This window comes from Rissa tridactyla, chromosome W (assembly GCF_028500815.1).
Source record: "Rissa tridactyla isolate bRisTri1 chromosome W, bRisTri1.patW.cur.20221130, whole genome shotgun sequence".
NCBI lineage: Eukaryota > Metazoa > Chordata > Aves > Charadriiformes > Laridae > Rissa > Rissa tridactyla.
Window position 1 is genome coordinate 23,871,907 of NC_071496.1, and position 16,739 is coordinate 23,888,645.

General features: G+C 40.9%; 1 protein-coding gene across 3 annotated transcripts in view; it reads right to left on the reverse strand.

The window, feature by feature from the left end:
* Positions 1-16,739, reverse strand: part of LOC128902005 (nipped-B-like protein) — a 176,684-nt gene that overhangs the window by 38,134 nt on the left and 121,811 nt on the right. For all 3 annotated transcript variants that reach the window (XM_054184259.1, XM_054184257.1, XM_054184258.1), the window contains 9 exons: positions 15,581-15,778; positions 15,360-15,431; positions 15,184-15,273; positions 13,930-14,033; positions 10,031-10,117; positions 6,773-7,004; positions 6,107-6,258; positions 5,641-5,721; positions 106-206 (listed from right to left, as the gene is read on the reverse strand). In XM_054184259.1, coding sequence (XP_054040234.1) covers positions 106-206; positions 5,641-5,721; positions 6,107-6,258; positions 6,773-7,004; positions 10,031-10,117; positions 13,930-14,033; positions 15,184-15,273; positions 15,360-15,431; positions 15,581-15,778 — 1,117 coding nt within the window. The remainder of the gene's footprint in view (positions 1-105; positions 207-5,640; positions 5,722-6,106; positions 6,259-6,772; positions 7,005-10,030; positions 10,118-13,929; positions 14,034-15,183; positions 15,274-15,359; positions 15,432-15,580; positions 15,779-16,739) is intronic.

Here is a 16,739-nt window from a genome sequence, read left to right on the forward strand (position 1 = left end):
GGAGTCACATATTTTTAAAGAAGTTAATATTGAAGCCTAAAATCCTACATCTACAAAACTGTAAACGCTACTGTCTACAAATTATCAATCTATGTCAGAAATTACCTGAAGTTTCTCAAACTCCTCTTGCTAGTTGGTAGTCTCGCAAGGGAAGTGAAAATTTCTTCTAATATTAACTGTCTATGTTTTTCATACCTGGAGAACACCTATTTAACAGTTACAGAATTGTTAAAAAATTATTGTTACATGAAATATTGCTTGTTAAATAGATTGATTTTTAAAAAATATATATGGAAACATACACTGTACATGATATTTAAATAAATTATACTTAATGCATACCTTGTTTTTAATGCATTACTTTTTTCCAAAGCAAGCACTTATAAAATACATAAAACATTTTATAAATACATAAAACACATTTATAAAATACATAAAAACTTTTTCAAATATATTTTAAAAAATCTTCAGATAGCATAAATGTGTAAAAGCTCTTAAAAATACCATATGTTTTAAAAATTTCTGCCAACAGTACAATACACTGTATAAGAAAGTCAAACAGTGTAATGCTAAACTTTCAGACTCCAGTATAGACCAAAACTCTATGATAACATAAATTAACATGAACACATGTATGGTTTTAGAGCACATTTGAGAAACCAGTTTTACTTCAAATCCTAAGCTTTAATGTTTCCTGACATGAAATATTCTTTCAATTTACGGGGTCAGGATTGTAGAGTTTGCCTCTCTTCTTGTTTAGACAGAATTACTTTTATAAATACTGGAGTACATCATCCTTACAAAGATGGAAAACTTCCACTGGAACAAGCACATCTGTGTTGCACTGCAGTTTTCCTGAAATAATATTTTATCCGCCCCACGAATTTTTCACAGACCCCTCTTCTGAGGGATCTCTTCCCTCCACTCGCCGAGGAGACCAGCTCCAGTGCAGGGAAGTCTGTACTGGGGAAGGGAATCGCGGCAAAAAAGGCCGGCAAAGGGGCTCGTTTTTGAGGCTTTTCAAGCCGGTGCCCGGCCGCTTCCGGGGGTGGTAGCAGCTGAGGAGGAGTGGGGCGGAGCCAGCACCCCCCTCACAAAAGCAGCCCTTCGGGAGCGCACTGAGCAAACAAGCATCGAGTGGGCGTTCCCTGGGTGTCACCCGCGGAACCACCCGGGAGCACCAGAGAAGGGTGTACGTCGGAGAGGCGACACCAGCGGCAGACATGGTCTCCACCAGGTCTGTAGCCAAAGCCAGAAGGAATAAAGCGACACAAACGGACGTGACGAAGAGACATGCAGCCGTCCAGGCGACGGGCTGCATGGAATGTCTGTCACTCTGGCAGGAGGACAGCAAAGGCGGTACCTGTGTGCGCTGCGACCAGGTAAATGATCTGCTCAGCCTGGTGGCTGAGCTTAAGGAGGAAGTGGAAAGACTGAGGAGCATTCGGGAGTGTGAAAGGGAGATTGACTGGTGGAGCCACACCCTGCCATCCTTAGGGAAAAAGCAGTAGGAGGAGGCTCCATGAGAGGTAGAGGATCCCCTGCCCTCTTGTCACCAGGCAGAAGGAGGGGAACTAGGAGAGGATGGGGGGGGATGGAAGCAGGTGCCTGCTTGCGGCAGCAGGAGAGCCCCCTCCATGCCCCCCCAGGTGCCCATACAGAACAGATATGGGCCTTTGGAGGTAGATGAGGAGGGAACTAAGGATACTGATAAAACCCCATCCAGGGAGTTGTCAAAGCAGCCAGCTCCACGCATTAAGACTGCTTCTGTGAAGAGCAGGAGGAGGGCAATAGTCATAGGGGGGTCCATTCTGAGGGGAACTGAGGGTCCCATATGCAGGCCAGACCCTTCCCACAGGGAGGTCTGTTGCCTCCCTGGGGCCTGTGTTAGGGATATAGCTAGGAAGCTTCCTGGCCTGATACGGTCCTCAGATTATTACCCTCTTTTGATCTTACAGGCAGACAGTGAGGAGCTGGAGAGCAGAACTCTGAGGGCAATGAAGAAAGATTTCAGGGCCTTGGGATGGCTTGTCAAGGGTTCGGGAGCACAAATTGTGTTCTCCTCTGCCCTTCCAGCTTTGGGGACTGACAAATGGGTAAACAAGAAAATCGGACAGATCAACACCTGGCTCTGAAACTGGTGCTACAAGCAGGGCTTTGGGTTCTATGATCACAGTTTGATCTGCAGGACACTGGGCCTGCTTGCTAAGAATGGGAAAACCCTATCCCAAAAGGGGAAAAGGGTACTAGGCCAAGAGTTAGCAAGACTCATGGACAGGGCTTTAAACTAGAAGGGAAGGGGATAAAACCAGGCCCACTAGTAATGAGCCTAGGGATCAAGGGCCAAGGATGGGGGTGAAATCGGTAGCCCATCTCAAGTGCATCTACACGAATGCACGTAGCATGGGCAACAAATGGGATGAGCTGGAAGCCATTGTGCAGCAGGATAGCTATGATGTAGTTGCCATCACAGAAATGTGGTGGGATGACTGTCACAACTGGAATGCTGCGATGAATGGCTATAAGCTCTTCAGAAGGGACAGGCAAGGAAGGAGAGGTGGGGGTGTGGCTCTGTACATTAGGGAGTGTTTTGATTGTATGGAGCTAGATTCCAGTGATGATAAAGTCGAGTGTTTATGGGTAAGGATGAAGGGGAGGGCAAATAAGGGAGATCTTGTGCTGGGAGTATGCTATAGACCACGCGACCAGGATGAGGAGACAGATGAAGTATTCTGTAAGCGGCTGGCTGAAGTCTTGCAATCGCCAGCCCTTGTTCTGGTTGGGGACTTCAACCTGCTGGATATCTGCTGGAAATATAACACAGCAGAGAGCAGGCAGGCTAGGAGGTTCCTTGAGTGCATGGAAGATAACTTCCTGACACAACTGGTAGGTGAGTGAGCCTACCAGGGGAGGTGCCTCGTTAGACCTACTGCTCACAAACAGAGAAGGACTAGTGGGAGATGTGGTGGTTGGAGGTTGTCTTGGGTTTAGTGATCATGAAATGGTCAAGTTTTCAACTGGTAGTGATGTAAGGAGGGGGGTTAGCAAAACCTCCACCTTGGACTTCCGGAGGGCAGACTTCGGCCTGTTCAGGACACTGGTTGAGAGAGTCCCTTGGGAGACAGTCCTGAAGGGCAAAGGGGTCCAGGAAGGCTGGACGCTCTTCAAGAAGGAAATCTTAAAGGCCCAGGAGCAGGCTGTCCCCAAGTGTTGCAAGTCTAAAGGGCGGGGAAAATGGCCAGTCTGGATGAATAAGGAACTTCGCATGGGACACTTAGGAATAAAAGGAGGGTTTACCACCTTTGGAAGAAGGGACAGGCAACTCAGGAGGAGTACAGAGATCTTGTTAGGTTATACAGAGAGAAAATTAGGGAGGCAAAAGCCCAGCTGGAGCTCAACTTGGCCACTAACATTAAGGACAACAAAAAAAGCTTTTATAAATACATCAACAAAAAGAGAGCAAGGGAGAATCTCTATCCCTTACTGGATGCGGGGGGGAAAGTTGCAACCAAGGACGAGGAGAAGGCTGAGATACTTAATGCCTTCTTTGCCTCCATCTTCAACAGTCAGACCAGCTATCCCCAGGGTGTACAGCCTCCTGAGCTGGAAGATAAAGATGGAGAGCAGAACAACCCACCCATAATCCAGGAAGAAGTAGTCAATAATCTGCTTCTGCACCTAGACACACATAAGTCTATGGGGCCGGATGGGATTCACCCAAGAGTACTCAGGGAGCTGGCGGGAGAGCTCACCAAGCCTCTCTCCATCATTGATCAACAATCCTGGTCAACAGGGGAGGTACCAGATGACTGGAGGGTGGCTACTGTGATGCCCATCTACAAGAAGGGTCGGAAGGGGGATCTGGGGAACTACAGGCCTGTCAGCCTGACCTCGGTACCAGGAAAGATCATGGAGAGGATCATCTTGAGTGAGCTCTCAGGGCAAGTGCAGGGCAGCCAAGGGATCAGGGCCAGCCAGCATGGGTTTAGGAAAGGGAGGTCCTGCCTGACCAACCTGATCTCTTTCTATGACCATGTGACCCGCCTTCTGGATGCGGGGAAGGCTGTGGACGTTGTCTGTCTGGACTTTGGTAAGGCCTTTGACACCGTCCCCCACAGCATTCTCCTGGAGAAGCTGGAGAATCATGGCATAGACAAGTGTACTCTTTGCTGGGTTAAAAACTGGCTGGATGGCCGTGCCCAGAGAGTTGTGATTAATGGGGTGAAATCCTCTTGGCGGCCGGTCACCAGTGGTGTCCCTCAGGGCTCAGTTTTGGGGCCAGTTTTGTTTAATATCTCTATTGATGATCTGGATGAGGGGATTGAGTGCACCCTCAGTAAGTTTGCAGAGGACACCAAGCTAGGAGGGAGAGTTGATCTGCTTGAGGGTAGGAAGGCTCTACAGAGGGACCTGGACAGGCTGGATCGATGGGCCAAGGCCAACTGTATGAGGCTTAATAAGGCCAAGTGCCAGGTCCTGCATTTTGGTCACAACAACCCCAAGCAACGCTACAGGCTTGGGGAAGAGTGGCTGGAGAGCTGCCCAGCAGAAAAGGACCTGGGGGTGCTGGTGGACGGCCAGCTTAACATGAGCCAGCAGTGTGCCCAGGTGGCCAAGAAGGCCAACAGCATTCTGGCTTGTATCAGGAATAGTGTGGCCAGCAGGAGTAGGGAAGCGATCGCGCCTCTGTACTCGGCACTGGTGAGGCCTCACCTCGAGTACTGTGTTCAGTTCTGGGCCCCTCTGTACAAGAGGGACATGGAAGGGCTGGAGCGTGTCCAGAGGAGAGCTACCAGGCTGGTGAGGGGTCTGGAGACCAGGTCATATGAGGAGAGGCTGAGGGAGCTGGGCATGTTTAGCTTGGAGAAGAGGAGGCTGAGGGGAGACCTCATTGCCTTCTACAACTACCTGAAAGGAGGTTGGAGAGAGGTGGGTGTTGGCCTCTTCTTCCAGGTGAATAATGACAGGACCAGAGGAAATGGTCTGAAGTTGCAGCAGGGGAGGTTTAGATCGGACATTAGGAAGAATTACTTTACTGAAAGAGTGGTCAGGCACTGGAACAGCCTGCCCAGGGAGGTGGTTGAGTCACCATCCCTAGAGGTATTTAAGAAACGTCTAGATGTGGCGCTTCAGGGCATGCTCTAGTGGCAGAGACTGTAGGTTGTTTGGTTGGCCTCGATGATCTTAAGGGTCCTTTCCAACCATGAAGATTCTGTGATTCTGTGAAAAGGACTTATTCTAATATATAGAAGTATCCTACTAGTTCTGTAGCTTATTCCATTGCATAAATTCAAATCTTAACAAAGGAAATAAGGAAAACATCATTGTTAAGATTTCTTAAGACAAGAAAAGACAGGTAAAAGGAAGAGGTTTGTGTTTACACTTTAAACAACATAACCAAAGTTAAGTAAATTCCTTGGCTTGAGTGGGCTATTTCTTCCTATAGAGTGCTCTGCAAATAGGAGGAGCTCAGGTAGATTTAATACTGTTCCTAGATTATGATACCAAACTGTAAAAACATGCAATGAAAAAATTAGTTCTAAACTCCAGTTCTCTACCAGCAAAAACACAGCCTATGTAAATGCCTTAATACCTCTCAGAAGTACAGGAACATGAAACTGCAAATGAAAAATCACTTACTGCAGTCACTAATTTGATGGCACATAACTGCAGTTCACTGACATTTTCTACAAAGAAAGGTGTTATTCCCATAGATGATACCTATCAACAGAAAGAAGTTATTGTAAGTATATTTGACTAACGAACTGATATTTATGCAGTTTCACAAGTATGTTATTCATTCAGCAGGTAAAGTATTCAACAATATGTATTACTTCATATTATTTGCAAATAAATTTATTAAAGGATATTTGAATACAATCAGGTTAAACTTTACTTAAGTGTACAATAAAAGCCATTAAAGATTTGAACATCAAATGCTCTTCTGCAGGTTACATATTACACAACAAACTAGTTACTGATGTTAATAATTCAAACGTTTGTACTGATTTCATACTTCATGTCATTGAGACAACCACACTTTACAGTCTTTCTGGGAAAAGAATAACAAACATTCTCAGAGAGAAATACCTCTGATAAAGCTTACCTGAAGAATAGTTGTATCAGTAAGAAGCTGTATCTCTAGCAACTCTGACAAGCTGCTGACAACATCACAAACTTTGTTATACAGCATCACTATAACTCTTTGCTTGTGGGTAGAACACTTGGCACGTTTTGCTTTTGAACTTAAAACACCACCTAGAAAATAAAAGTTACTTTTATTAAAATCTTTATTATACTATAAGATCATAGAATTGCCTAGGTTGGAAGGGACCTTTCAGTTCATCTAGTCCAACCATCAACCTAACTCTGACAAAACCCATCACTAAACCATATCTCTAAGCACTATGTCTACCTGTCTCTTAAATACCTCCAGGGATGGTGACTCAACCACTTCCCTGGGCAGCCTGTTCCAATAATAAAGATATTAAAATATTTTTATTTTACTTACATCAAATATTAGAAATATTATCACCTTCCTCAAAAAATGTCTCCAAAACAACTCCATGACTACAGTTTTGTAAATGTAAATGCTTACGTAAGAAACACTATTTAGTAGAATCAGCTGTAAAGCAAAAATTTCATATTTTCATAATTGCTCTGAATTCTGGATCCAAGATTTTTAAAACCATTCTTGAAGTTGGACACCCACATCTGAAGGTATGTATATGACAATAAAATGCTAAATGCAAAACATTTATAGCATACTAACCACCATGAGGATCCACTCTATACACAGGATCATATTGAGGATAGAGAGTGTTCTGCAAATGAAATTTTGTGTATTGAATAACTCTTTCTATTACATCCTCAATATATACAGCTTTAGGCATATTTGGTGATGTCATAATATTGATAGCAGTAAGACAAGCATCAGCAGATTTTGTCACTCTCTCCATAATAAGATCTCTCCATAATCTCTCCTCATCTTCGGTGTCATTGTTCTGTAACAGGCAAGAAAAAACAAGATAGCATGAACAAGAAGTCAAATTTTTATCCTTACCAAGTAAAAGATAACATTTTAATATACTTACATACACACACACACAAAATGTTTTATTTTCTTTATGATACAAAAATAGCTTGTTTTAGAAATCAACTAATGTTTGTTTTACTAGCAACAGGTTTATAACCCTAAGTTACAAGTCTTCAATATCTCACTGTATTCTTATGGTAAAACACAAAGAAGCTTTCTGTGTATCATCAGAAAGCACTATGAAGGAAGACTGCCACATTCTCTACTTAAGAATGACGTCCCTTAATCAAAATCTAAACTCATTCATCTAGTGTTTTCTTCAGTGGCCTATGCACACCAGTTGCTGCTTTAATCAGTCTAATTTTTGCCGCGAGAGGGAATTCTTACACCAAAAGACTGTTAATTCACACAAAACTCACGAGAATACAACTTTTTCCAATTCACAGACTGACTCATCTATTATCAATGGGTTTAAAATACATCTTATCAAATATGACCATTTAGATTTAGCACAGAGTACATAATCGCAGTATTTCTGTGTTTGTATAAGTTATAAAAACAAACATACATGAGGTTAACTATGACCACCACTACTGAAATACTGTAGTAACATTATTAATAGCAAAAGCAGGTGGAATTTTTAATAACTTCTCTGGTACAGAGAAAAAGAATCTTTCTTGCCCGTACAGTTCAACACTATTGGTTTTCCTTGTAAAAATGAGAGGTTGGTGAAACCATATCAACTTTTTCCCTTTGGGGTAAGAGAATCTAAAAATATCACAGTGCATTATATATATGAGATAAATATATATATATATTTGAAAAATCAGCAAATCAGGAGATCCCTGTAAATTTCTTGTATAGAATGGCTTTAAATCATTTGTTCCTTACACAAAGGAGGCTTAAAAAAAAAACCAAAGCACAACAAAACAACAAAAAAACAAACACACAAAACAAGCAAAACAAAACACCATTCTAATTTTTCCCCCCCCTCATTAATTTTGGAAATAAAAAGAATCTGCAAGTGCAATCTGCCTCTGAAAAATATCCTGATGTGGAAGTAGGATATTTTCACCTCACTGTAAAAGAAGTAAGCTTACTCCTTAGCAGAGGCTTTCTTTGCCATAATGACCTGAATCATGTTTAGTGGGTTTTAAGAAAAATCTAAAACTTGTTTGGCTGAAGAGTGCTTCTTTTTTAATTGAAGCTTTGTCTCTGAATTGCAATCATTGAACAATTTCATTAACTGTTTAATAATCTTGAGTTTTACTAAAAAAGCAAAAAGAAAAATATCACTTTAAAGGCATTGACATAAAGACTCAATCATATTGAATTAGAGCAGGTAAACCAGCACCTTCTTTTCACTTATTTTTCATACTATGTCCTGGTTTGAGGTAAAACAGAACCAACTTTCTGATTTGTAATTTTACTTTTTAGCTGGGCCTCTTCTAACTGACTAAACTCTCTGAAATTAACAGCATATTGTTCAGAAACTGTTCACTCTCAGAGTGATAAGACCTGATTATACCAAGGAATGGTATGCACAGAGGCTCTTGCTTAGACTTATTGCTATAACAACCAAGGTCAGCTCACTTTGCTGTTTTGCCCCGTTAGAGGGTCGGAAGTGGAGAAGCATAGAGGGGTCCCACCCGCAGGGAGGAGCAGACGGGACAGGTGACCCAAAACTGACCAACAGGCTATTCCATCCCATCTGCATCACGCTCAGTATAAAAGCTGAGGGATCAAAAGGACAACACTCTCCAGTGGTCGATGTCTGAGGAGGACCCTGTCTGTTCGTCTGCCTTTGATCCTGATCCAAGCATTCCTGACTCCAGATGCAGAATTCAGCTCCTGTCCGTTGCTGACTCCAGTCTGGGACTTTCCCTGTGTCTGCTGGTGACGCGACTGTCATCCTGGGAGCTGGATACGGTTTTGTATATGTATTGTAGACTTTTTTTATTTTTAATTTTTATTATTCTATTACTATTTACTCTTTTCTTATTTATCATTATTTTCATTAAAGTAGTTTAGTTCTTTTTCTAAACTTGTAAATCTCCTTGTCTCTTCCTCTCCTGTCTTTGGAGAGAGGAGGGGGGAGGGCCATCTATCATTTTGATTGGCCAATCTGGCCAAAAACCACAACATACTGCTAGAAGACATTTAGAACCATATACCACAACTTTGAAAACCCAACAAACTATTTAGATGAAAATATTTAGGTACAAATAATGTGTCTCTGGTTTTCATTTTAAAGTTCAAATTCTATCTTTTCCAATATATATATAATTACTCTTTATTTCTGCAGATCAAGTTTTTTTTCCATAAAATTCAAGAACTCTATTCTTGCTAGAATATTGTTTTGACTAGAAAGTGTAGAAATAAATAAACAAATAAATAAAAGGTGTAATATCACATTTCAGCCTCTTAAAAAACTCCAAATCCCCATGTAGTTTTAGGCATATCAGAAAAAAAAAAAAACAAACCTAAAATCTTAAATTTCCTGTTAATTTTGTTTATGTTGATAACTAACTTTGCAGTATAAGAGCAGACCTAAATAAAACACTTTCTCAGTTCTTAATGCTCAGGAGAAGAATATGCTCTACGTGAAAGCTGTAATACTTCTTCCATTGTGTAAGGGATGTTTTATGGACATGCAGAAAAGTAGCAAAGAAATGTCCAATGGTGCAAGTTACACCAGTTACCACGAATGTTTCAGGATGAAACTATAATATTTAAAACTAAGTCAAAAGACAACTCAGTTGCTCCAAATACATCTGTTAGTTATCAGTACTATAGTAAAACACGTTTAGTACTGAAAGAATATTGAATTTTACTTCAAATACTAAAATTTGGCAATCTCTCAATCACATGCATATTAAATTAGAAATTCCTTTCACACACACACAGAGTATTTGAAACTATCACTATATGGGACTCAAGTGAAGAAACCCCTATTCTACACAATGGTATGAAACGATGTAATTTGAAACTCACATGGTTAAGTAATGTAGAAAGCTTTGATCCATCTTGAATATTCTTCTCCAAAATATTCAGGACTTTTACTGTTTTATCTGTTGAGAGCTAAAACAAGAAACAAAACACAACTGTATGGTCATAAAGCTTCCAAATTGCTGAAAAAAACTGTCCATGGATGAAGGATAGAACATGTTATGTAATCTGACAAACTTTAATTTGCGGGGAGCCAGCAGAACTGCCACCTTGGATTTCCAAAGGGCAGACTTTAGCCTGTTTAGGAGCATGGTCGAGAGTGTCCCCTGGGAGGCAGTGTTGAAGAGCAAAGGTGCCCAGGAAGGCTGGTCATACTTCAAGCAGGTGCTCTTAGAAGCACAGGTGAAGGCCATCCCCATGTCTCAAAAAACGAGCCGACAGGGAAGAAGACCAGCCTGGCTAAATAGAGAGCTTTGGCTGGACCTCAGGAAAAAAAGGAAAGCTTACATTCTCTGGAAAAAGGGATTGGCAACTTATGAGGATTATCAAGATATAACAAAGCTATGTAGGGGGAAAATTAGAAGGGCCAAAGCTCAATCAGAACTCAGCTTGGCCACTGCAGTTAAAGACAATAAGAAGAGATTCTTTCAGTATATCAACAGAAAAAGGAAGACTAGGGAAAATGTAGGCCCACTGACGAATGAGACGGGTGCCCTAGTGGTGGAAGACACAGAGAAGGCAGAGTTACTGAATGCCTTCTTTTCTTCGGTCTTCACTGCTAAAGCTGCCTCTCACGAATCCCAGACCCTGGAGGCAAGGGGGAAGGTCTGGAGAGAGGAAGATTTTCCCTCAGTTGAGGAGGACCGGGTCAGAGACCACTTGGCCAAGCTGGACATTCATAAATCCATGGGCCCTGAGGGGATGCACCCGCGAGTGCTGAGAGAGCTGGCAGATGTTATTGCTAGACCACTCTCCATCGTCTTTGAAAGGTCATGGGGAACAGGAGAGGTGCCTGAGGACTGGAGGAAGGCTGACATCACTCCAATCTTCAAAAAAGGCAAGAAGGAGGACCCAGGGAACTACAGGCCGGTTAGTCTCACCTCTGTCCCTGGGAAGGTAATGGAGCGACTCATTCTGGATGTCAGCTCCAAACACGTTGAGGAACAGGAAGTCATTGGAAGTGGTCAACATGGATTTACCAAGGGTAAATCATGCTTGACCAATCTGATAGCTTTCTATGATGTTATAACAGGTTGGCTGGATGAGGGGAGAGCCATAGATGTCATCTACCTTGACTTTAGCAAGGCTTTTGACACTGTCCCCCATAACATCCTCATTAGGAAGCTGAGGAAGTACGGGCTAGATGAGGTGACGGTGAGGTGGATCGAGAGCTGGCTGTGTGACAGAACCCAGAGGGTTGTGATCAGCGGCACAGAGTCCAGTTGGAGGCCTGTAACCAGTGGTGTCCCCCAGGGGTCAATACTCGGTCCAATTTTGTTCAGTATATTCATTAATGACCTAGATGAGGGGACAGAGTGTATCCTCAGCAAGTTTGCTGATGATACCAAACTGGGAGGGGTGGCCGATACTCCAGAGGGCCGCGCTGCCATCCAGCGTGACCTGGACAGGCTGGAGAGCTGGGCAGAGAAGAACCTAATGAGGTTCAACAAAAGCAAGTGTAGGGTCCTGCACCTGGGAAGGAAGAATGCCAAACACCAGTATATGTTAGGGGCGGACATGCTGGGAAGCAGCTCTGAGGAGAAGGACCTGGGGGTCCTGGTAGACAGCAAATTATCCATGAGCCAACAATGTGCCCTTGTTGCCAAGAAGGCCAATGGAATCCTGGGCTGCATAGGGAAGAGTGTGGCCAGTAGGTCGAAGGAGGTCATTCTCCCCCTCTACTCTGCACTGGTGAGGCCACAACTGGAGTACTGCATCCAGTTTTGGGCTCCCCAGTTCAAGAGGGACAGGGAACTGCTGGAGCGGGTCCAGCGAAGGGCAACTAAGATGATTATGGGACTGGAGCATCTCCCTTATGAGGAAAGGCTGAGAGAGCTGGGACTCTTTAGCCTGGAGAAGAGAAGGCTGAGGGGAGACCTTATTATGGCATACAAGTATCTAAAGGGTGGGTTGAAGGAGGATGGTGCCAGACTCTTTTCATTGGTTCCCAGTGACAGGACGAGGGGCAACGGGCACAAGTTAGAACATAGGCAGTTCCGTTCAAATACACGGAAAAACTTCTTTCCAGTGAGGGTGACAGAGCACTGGAACAGGCTGCCCAGGGAGGTTGTGGAGTCCCCTTCTCTGGAGATTTTCAAGACCCGCCTGGATGCAGTCCTGAGTGATGTGCTCTAGGCAATCCTGCTTTAGCAGGGGAGTTGGACTAGATGATCTCTAGAGGTCCCTTCCAACTCTGAAGTTTCTGTGATTCTGTGAATTGTAAGTAATCGGAGATAAGGATTGGATCTTGACTTGTCTGGTTTCTGAGACAACATGATTGAGAATGCTGATAATAGAATTAAACTAGTGAAATATGTTCTAAGACTGCAATCAAACTACATTTTCAACCAGCAAAATCCATAGAAATGTATTTAAAACTGCATATCTGTAATAATGTATAGTTATACACTTTTGCTTCTAGAAAGAGAAATTTACCGAATCCAAATATCAATCACAAATTCTAACTGACCATATAGAGCTTTATTAAGAGACAATCCAAATTCTATGGACAAACAGAAATAAAATTCCCTGAACCTTGAGTGCTAATAAAAAGGAAACATATTCTTAATAACTGTGTTAATTTTGAAAACATAGTATGTTGAAAAAAAAGTAACTCAAACCCACTTACTGATGTTCTACAAAATTATGAATAAATAATCTGTAGAATATGCTAAACTCCAGAAGAGTCAGTTTCATTCACCCAGATACTATTGGTGCTCACCTTTAGAAGCAACAAAATTATGATTTTATGTATACGTGTATGTATGTATGTGAAAAAAACAGGGAACAGAAGTTAAGGGTGAGAACTATCAGGAAAGAGAAACACTCAGGCTGATAACATGCTACAAAGGAAGGTAGGGAGATCGAAGAAAAGGCCATGAAGAATATCTAAATCTTGGACTAAAGAAAACCCTTCAGAGTGACTTGTATAATAAGTGGCTTCACAGACACTTCATAAACATAATAAGTGGTCATGAGCAGGCAGAGTAAAAATTTAACACAAGACTGCCCAAAGCCAAGAGTTCTAGGAAGATAAGGAAAGCAAGAACATTGTTTCTAGAGGTGCCATAACAACAGTTTGTGCCAACAGAAAGTTCCCTTGAACTGAAGTTGGGAAGAGTATGGCAAAGAAACCACAACATGCAGTCTACAGAAAATTAATCTTATTATCATCTGGGGCATTAAATCTTCTAAGTTTGAACAGACTCTTTGGAGAGAGGAAGGAAGCAGACAATTCAGTGTGATACTGGATGGAAATCATACATTTACATTGCACTAACGGCATATATCAGAAAGGGCGGGTTGTTTTTTTGTTTTTTTGTTTTTTTTTTTTTTTTTTAAACTTTGCCAGCAGGTTCTGTTTTACTGATTGCTCAACACTAGCTATAAGGAGCAAATCCTATAGGTTGATGTGTTTTTGTGAAAGTAGATTAATTATTTTAGATTTTACTGCTCAAGCATGCGTTACCTATTGGCATATAGTGCTCTGAATCAGTGCTAACACAGAGAAGGACCATTCAACAAAAATGTCTCAGCTTCAGAGACAGTAACAGTTAAGATGTGGTAACTTTTTTAACACTTCAGCTAAGTCAGCAGAAGCACAACTGTTCACAGTATCTGTCACATGCACACCTGAAGAGGGTGGAATATTAGAGGGGACACAAGTTTTTGTATGTTTAACAAAATTAAACATTCAAAAAGAGTTAAATACTATGAAGATGTACCTTGTCCATAATGCCCATTGCCTTGATTTTTGCAGATTCACTACCCAACTCACTAAGCTGATGCTTTCCCAGTAGCAATTCCTGTGGAATCTCATCATCATCACCTTCAAAAAAAAATTTAAAAATTAACAATCATATTTCTAATAAGACTTCAAGGAAACCAGTATTTTACAGCCAATATGAAAAAGCCAACTGAAGAAAAAGAACTGATTTTCCAAATAGCTAGCATCTAATAGTTCCATCTAATGAAGACTGATGATGATAACAACTTTTGGTTGTGTTGAAACAACTACTTGTTACATATGACTGAAAGCCATAAATTAAAAACATTTTTAATATAGCAAAATCCATTTACTGCAGCTCTTGTGTGATCACCCTCATTTCAGTAAAACAAATCTTAAATGATTGTAGTTCTAATTCTAAAGTTCAAATCTGGGAAAGGGCAATAGATAAAAAACACATAGGAAATTAAGTACCTTAGGATACGCTGCGTCTTAATCACATTTACTCTTAAAAAAATAACCCATGATGTTACAAGACATATAGAAAGAACCAATTACTTGACTTTTTAATCCAAGGTTGTAGACACCATTGCTGTAGGGATTTGTTTACTATGCCCCTTGTCCTAATCTTGTGACAAAGATGGTAGGAAAAAAATTAACAAATGCTCCATTATCCATTTCAATAGAAAGTCATCTTGGTCAACCTGAACTACTTCATCAGACACATGCTAAGTTGGCTTATTTTCCACTGAAGTGGATAAGGAGCATACAGTGATTCAGTGCCTCACCCATAAGTGCATAAGCGCTCTGCTGCTGAATTGAATAATCAAGCTCTGTTGGGACAAAGGCCATAACAGATGCAAAATTATGTGCCTCAGACATTACTGGCAAGAGAACTATCTTACGTTAGTGTTGTTTACAAAGATATGTTCGACAGAAGATAACACCCTAATGACATCCCAAAGAGGTATCCTTTCCACTTCCAGGGGACTATTATTTGTCTCATTGCGATTTACGTCCCTTTTGGATTCTGCAGGGAGGAAGATGGAGGATCTTCCTCCTTAGTGAAATTGGAAAGGTAAAGGCCTCCACTCAAGGTATACTGCATTTATATGGCTTCTACCGTAGCATATATCACAGGCAATTAAATCACAAAGAAGGAAGTTTGAAAAATACTGAGATGCAAATTTTTTTTTTTTGTTTCTTGCGTTTCTAATTGGGTGAAACATTTTGAAAAATTATGACATATTACCAAAAGCTGTAAAATCCATGTCTTCTAAATTTTCCAAAATATTCTCTATTGAAGCAGTAAATCTTTTGAAAGTTGAAGAATCCATCATTTCTGGTGAAAAAAAGAAATGTATATATAATTATTTTATATACAAAACAGAAAATACAAACTGTAGAAAATAAATCTTCTAAAATTACCTTCAGGTGTTAGTTTAGGTTCATAAGCTTTCCTCTTCTTTTGTTTTTCTTTTTTCTTCATTTTTCTAGCCACTAATTAAGAGAATAAAGGACTGTTTACATTTCTTACGCTTATATTCAATATTGCATGTAAAGATGTTTATTTTAAAATGTTTAACATATCCTTTTAAAAATGCACTAGTATTATGGAAGAGAATAAAATTTTTAAAACAATCAGTTACCCTCACTGAGGCTAGGAAGAGGAGAATAATCATCCATATCAGAGTCATCAGGACTGCGATTACGGTAACGGCCACTACCAGAAGTCCTCCTTCCTTCATGGTAATAACCACTTCTCCTATGGTCACCAGAACTTCTTCTGTCATGTTCTTCATACTCCCAAGCTTCATCTTTATCCTTTTTATGTCTTTTACGAGAAGCTAGAAATGAAATGCATTTTCATTATAAGTAAAAAAATTCTACTTTTAATAGCTCAAAATTATACATTTGCAAGTTAAATGCTATCATATAGATGTTCTGTAAAACAAGTGAATGCTCTAAAACTATAAAATTCTGTTATGGCATTATTCTAACAATTTCTTTTTAATTACATGAAAACTGTGCCTGAAGCTGGCAAAGACACCAGCAAACATTTAAAAATACAAAATTACAGGGCATTTGTCCTTTTAAACAAAGTCAGGAAAGTAGAACAAATCAAAATAAGTTTCATCCTTTCATAAGAGAACATTGAGATAATTTCTTGAGTTATTTAAATTGTGACTATTACTGGGTGTCCATGTTCCAATTCAGTAACTGCTTTGCCCTTCTAACACAGCAAATTCCAATGAAACTTTGCAACCTAGGTGCTTAAAGGGTTTGCTTCTGTTTTGCCAAGACAACTAAAATTTTGTTTTTATATATATTGCAGGAAATTCAGCGTAAAGGAGAAAGCTGGAGTCACAATTCTGGGCCAAACAGCGAGTATACATCACAGAAGGTTATTATAACCAGTTTTCAGTCAGGACCAAAAAGTCTCGCAGAACTGAATGTTGAAAAAAAAAAAAATGAGATAAATGCTCTATACAGAAACAGAAACTTGGTGGAAATAAAGGGGGTGGGGATGGGAGGGATGGAGAGTTCTCTGTTGTTTTCAAAGACAATTTTGAAGGGGAAAGGGTGCTAAGATGTTATAGAAAAAAAGATATGGAGGAGGAGGTAATTTCATCCATGAAATCAGCCAAGTCTCCATTATCTAAGGTAACAGGATAACTGGGCTAGCACAGATACGTCTAACACAGACTGTGCTGTGGAGATCAAAATGGCTCCAAAACATTACATTCTAGACTAGCAGAGTTTATCATTCCTGTGAACTTGCATATAACAGCCCTGACATCTGTGTGT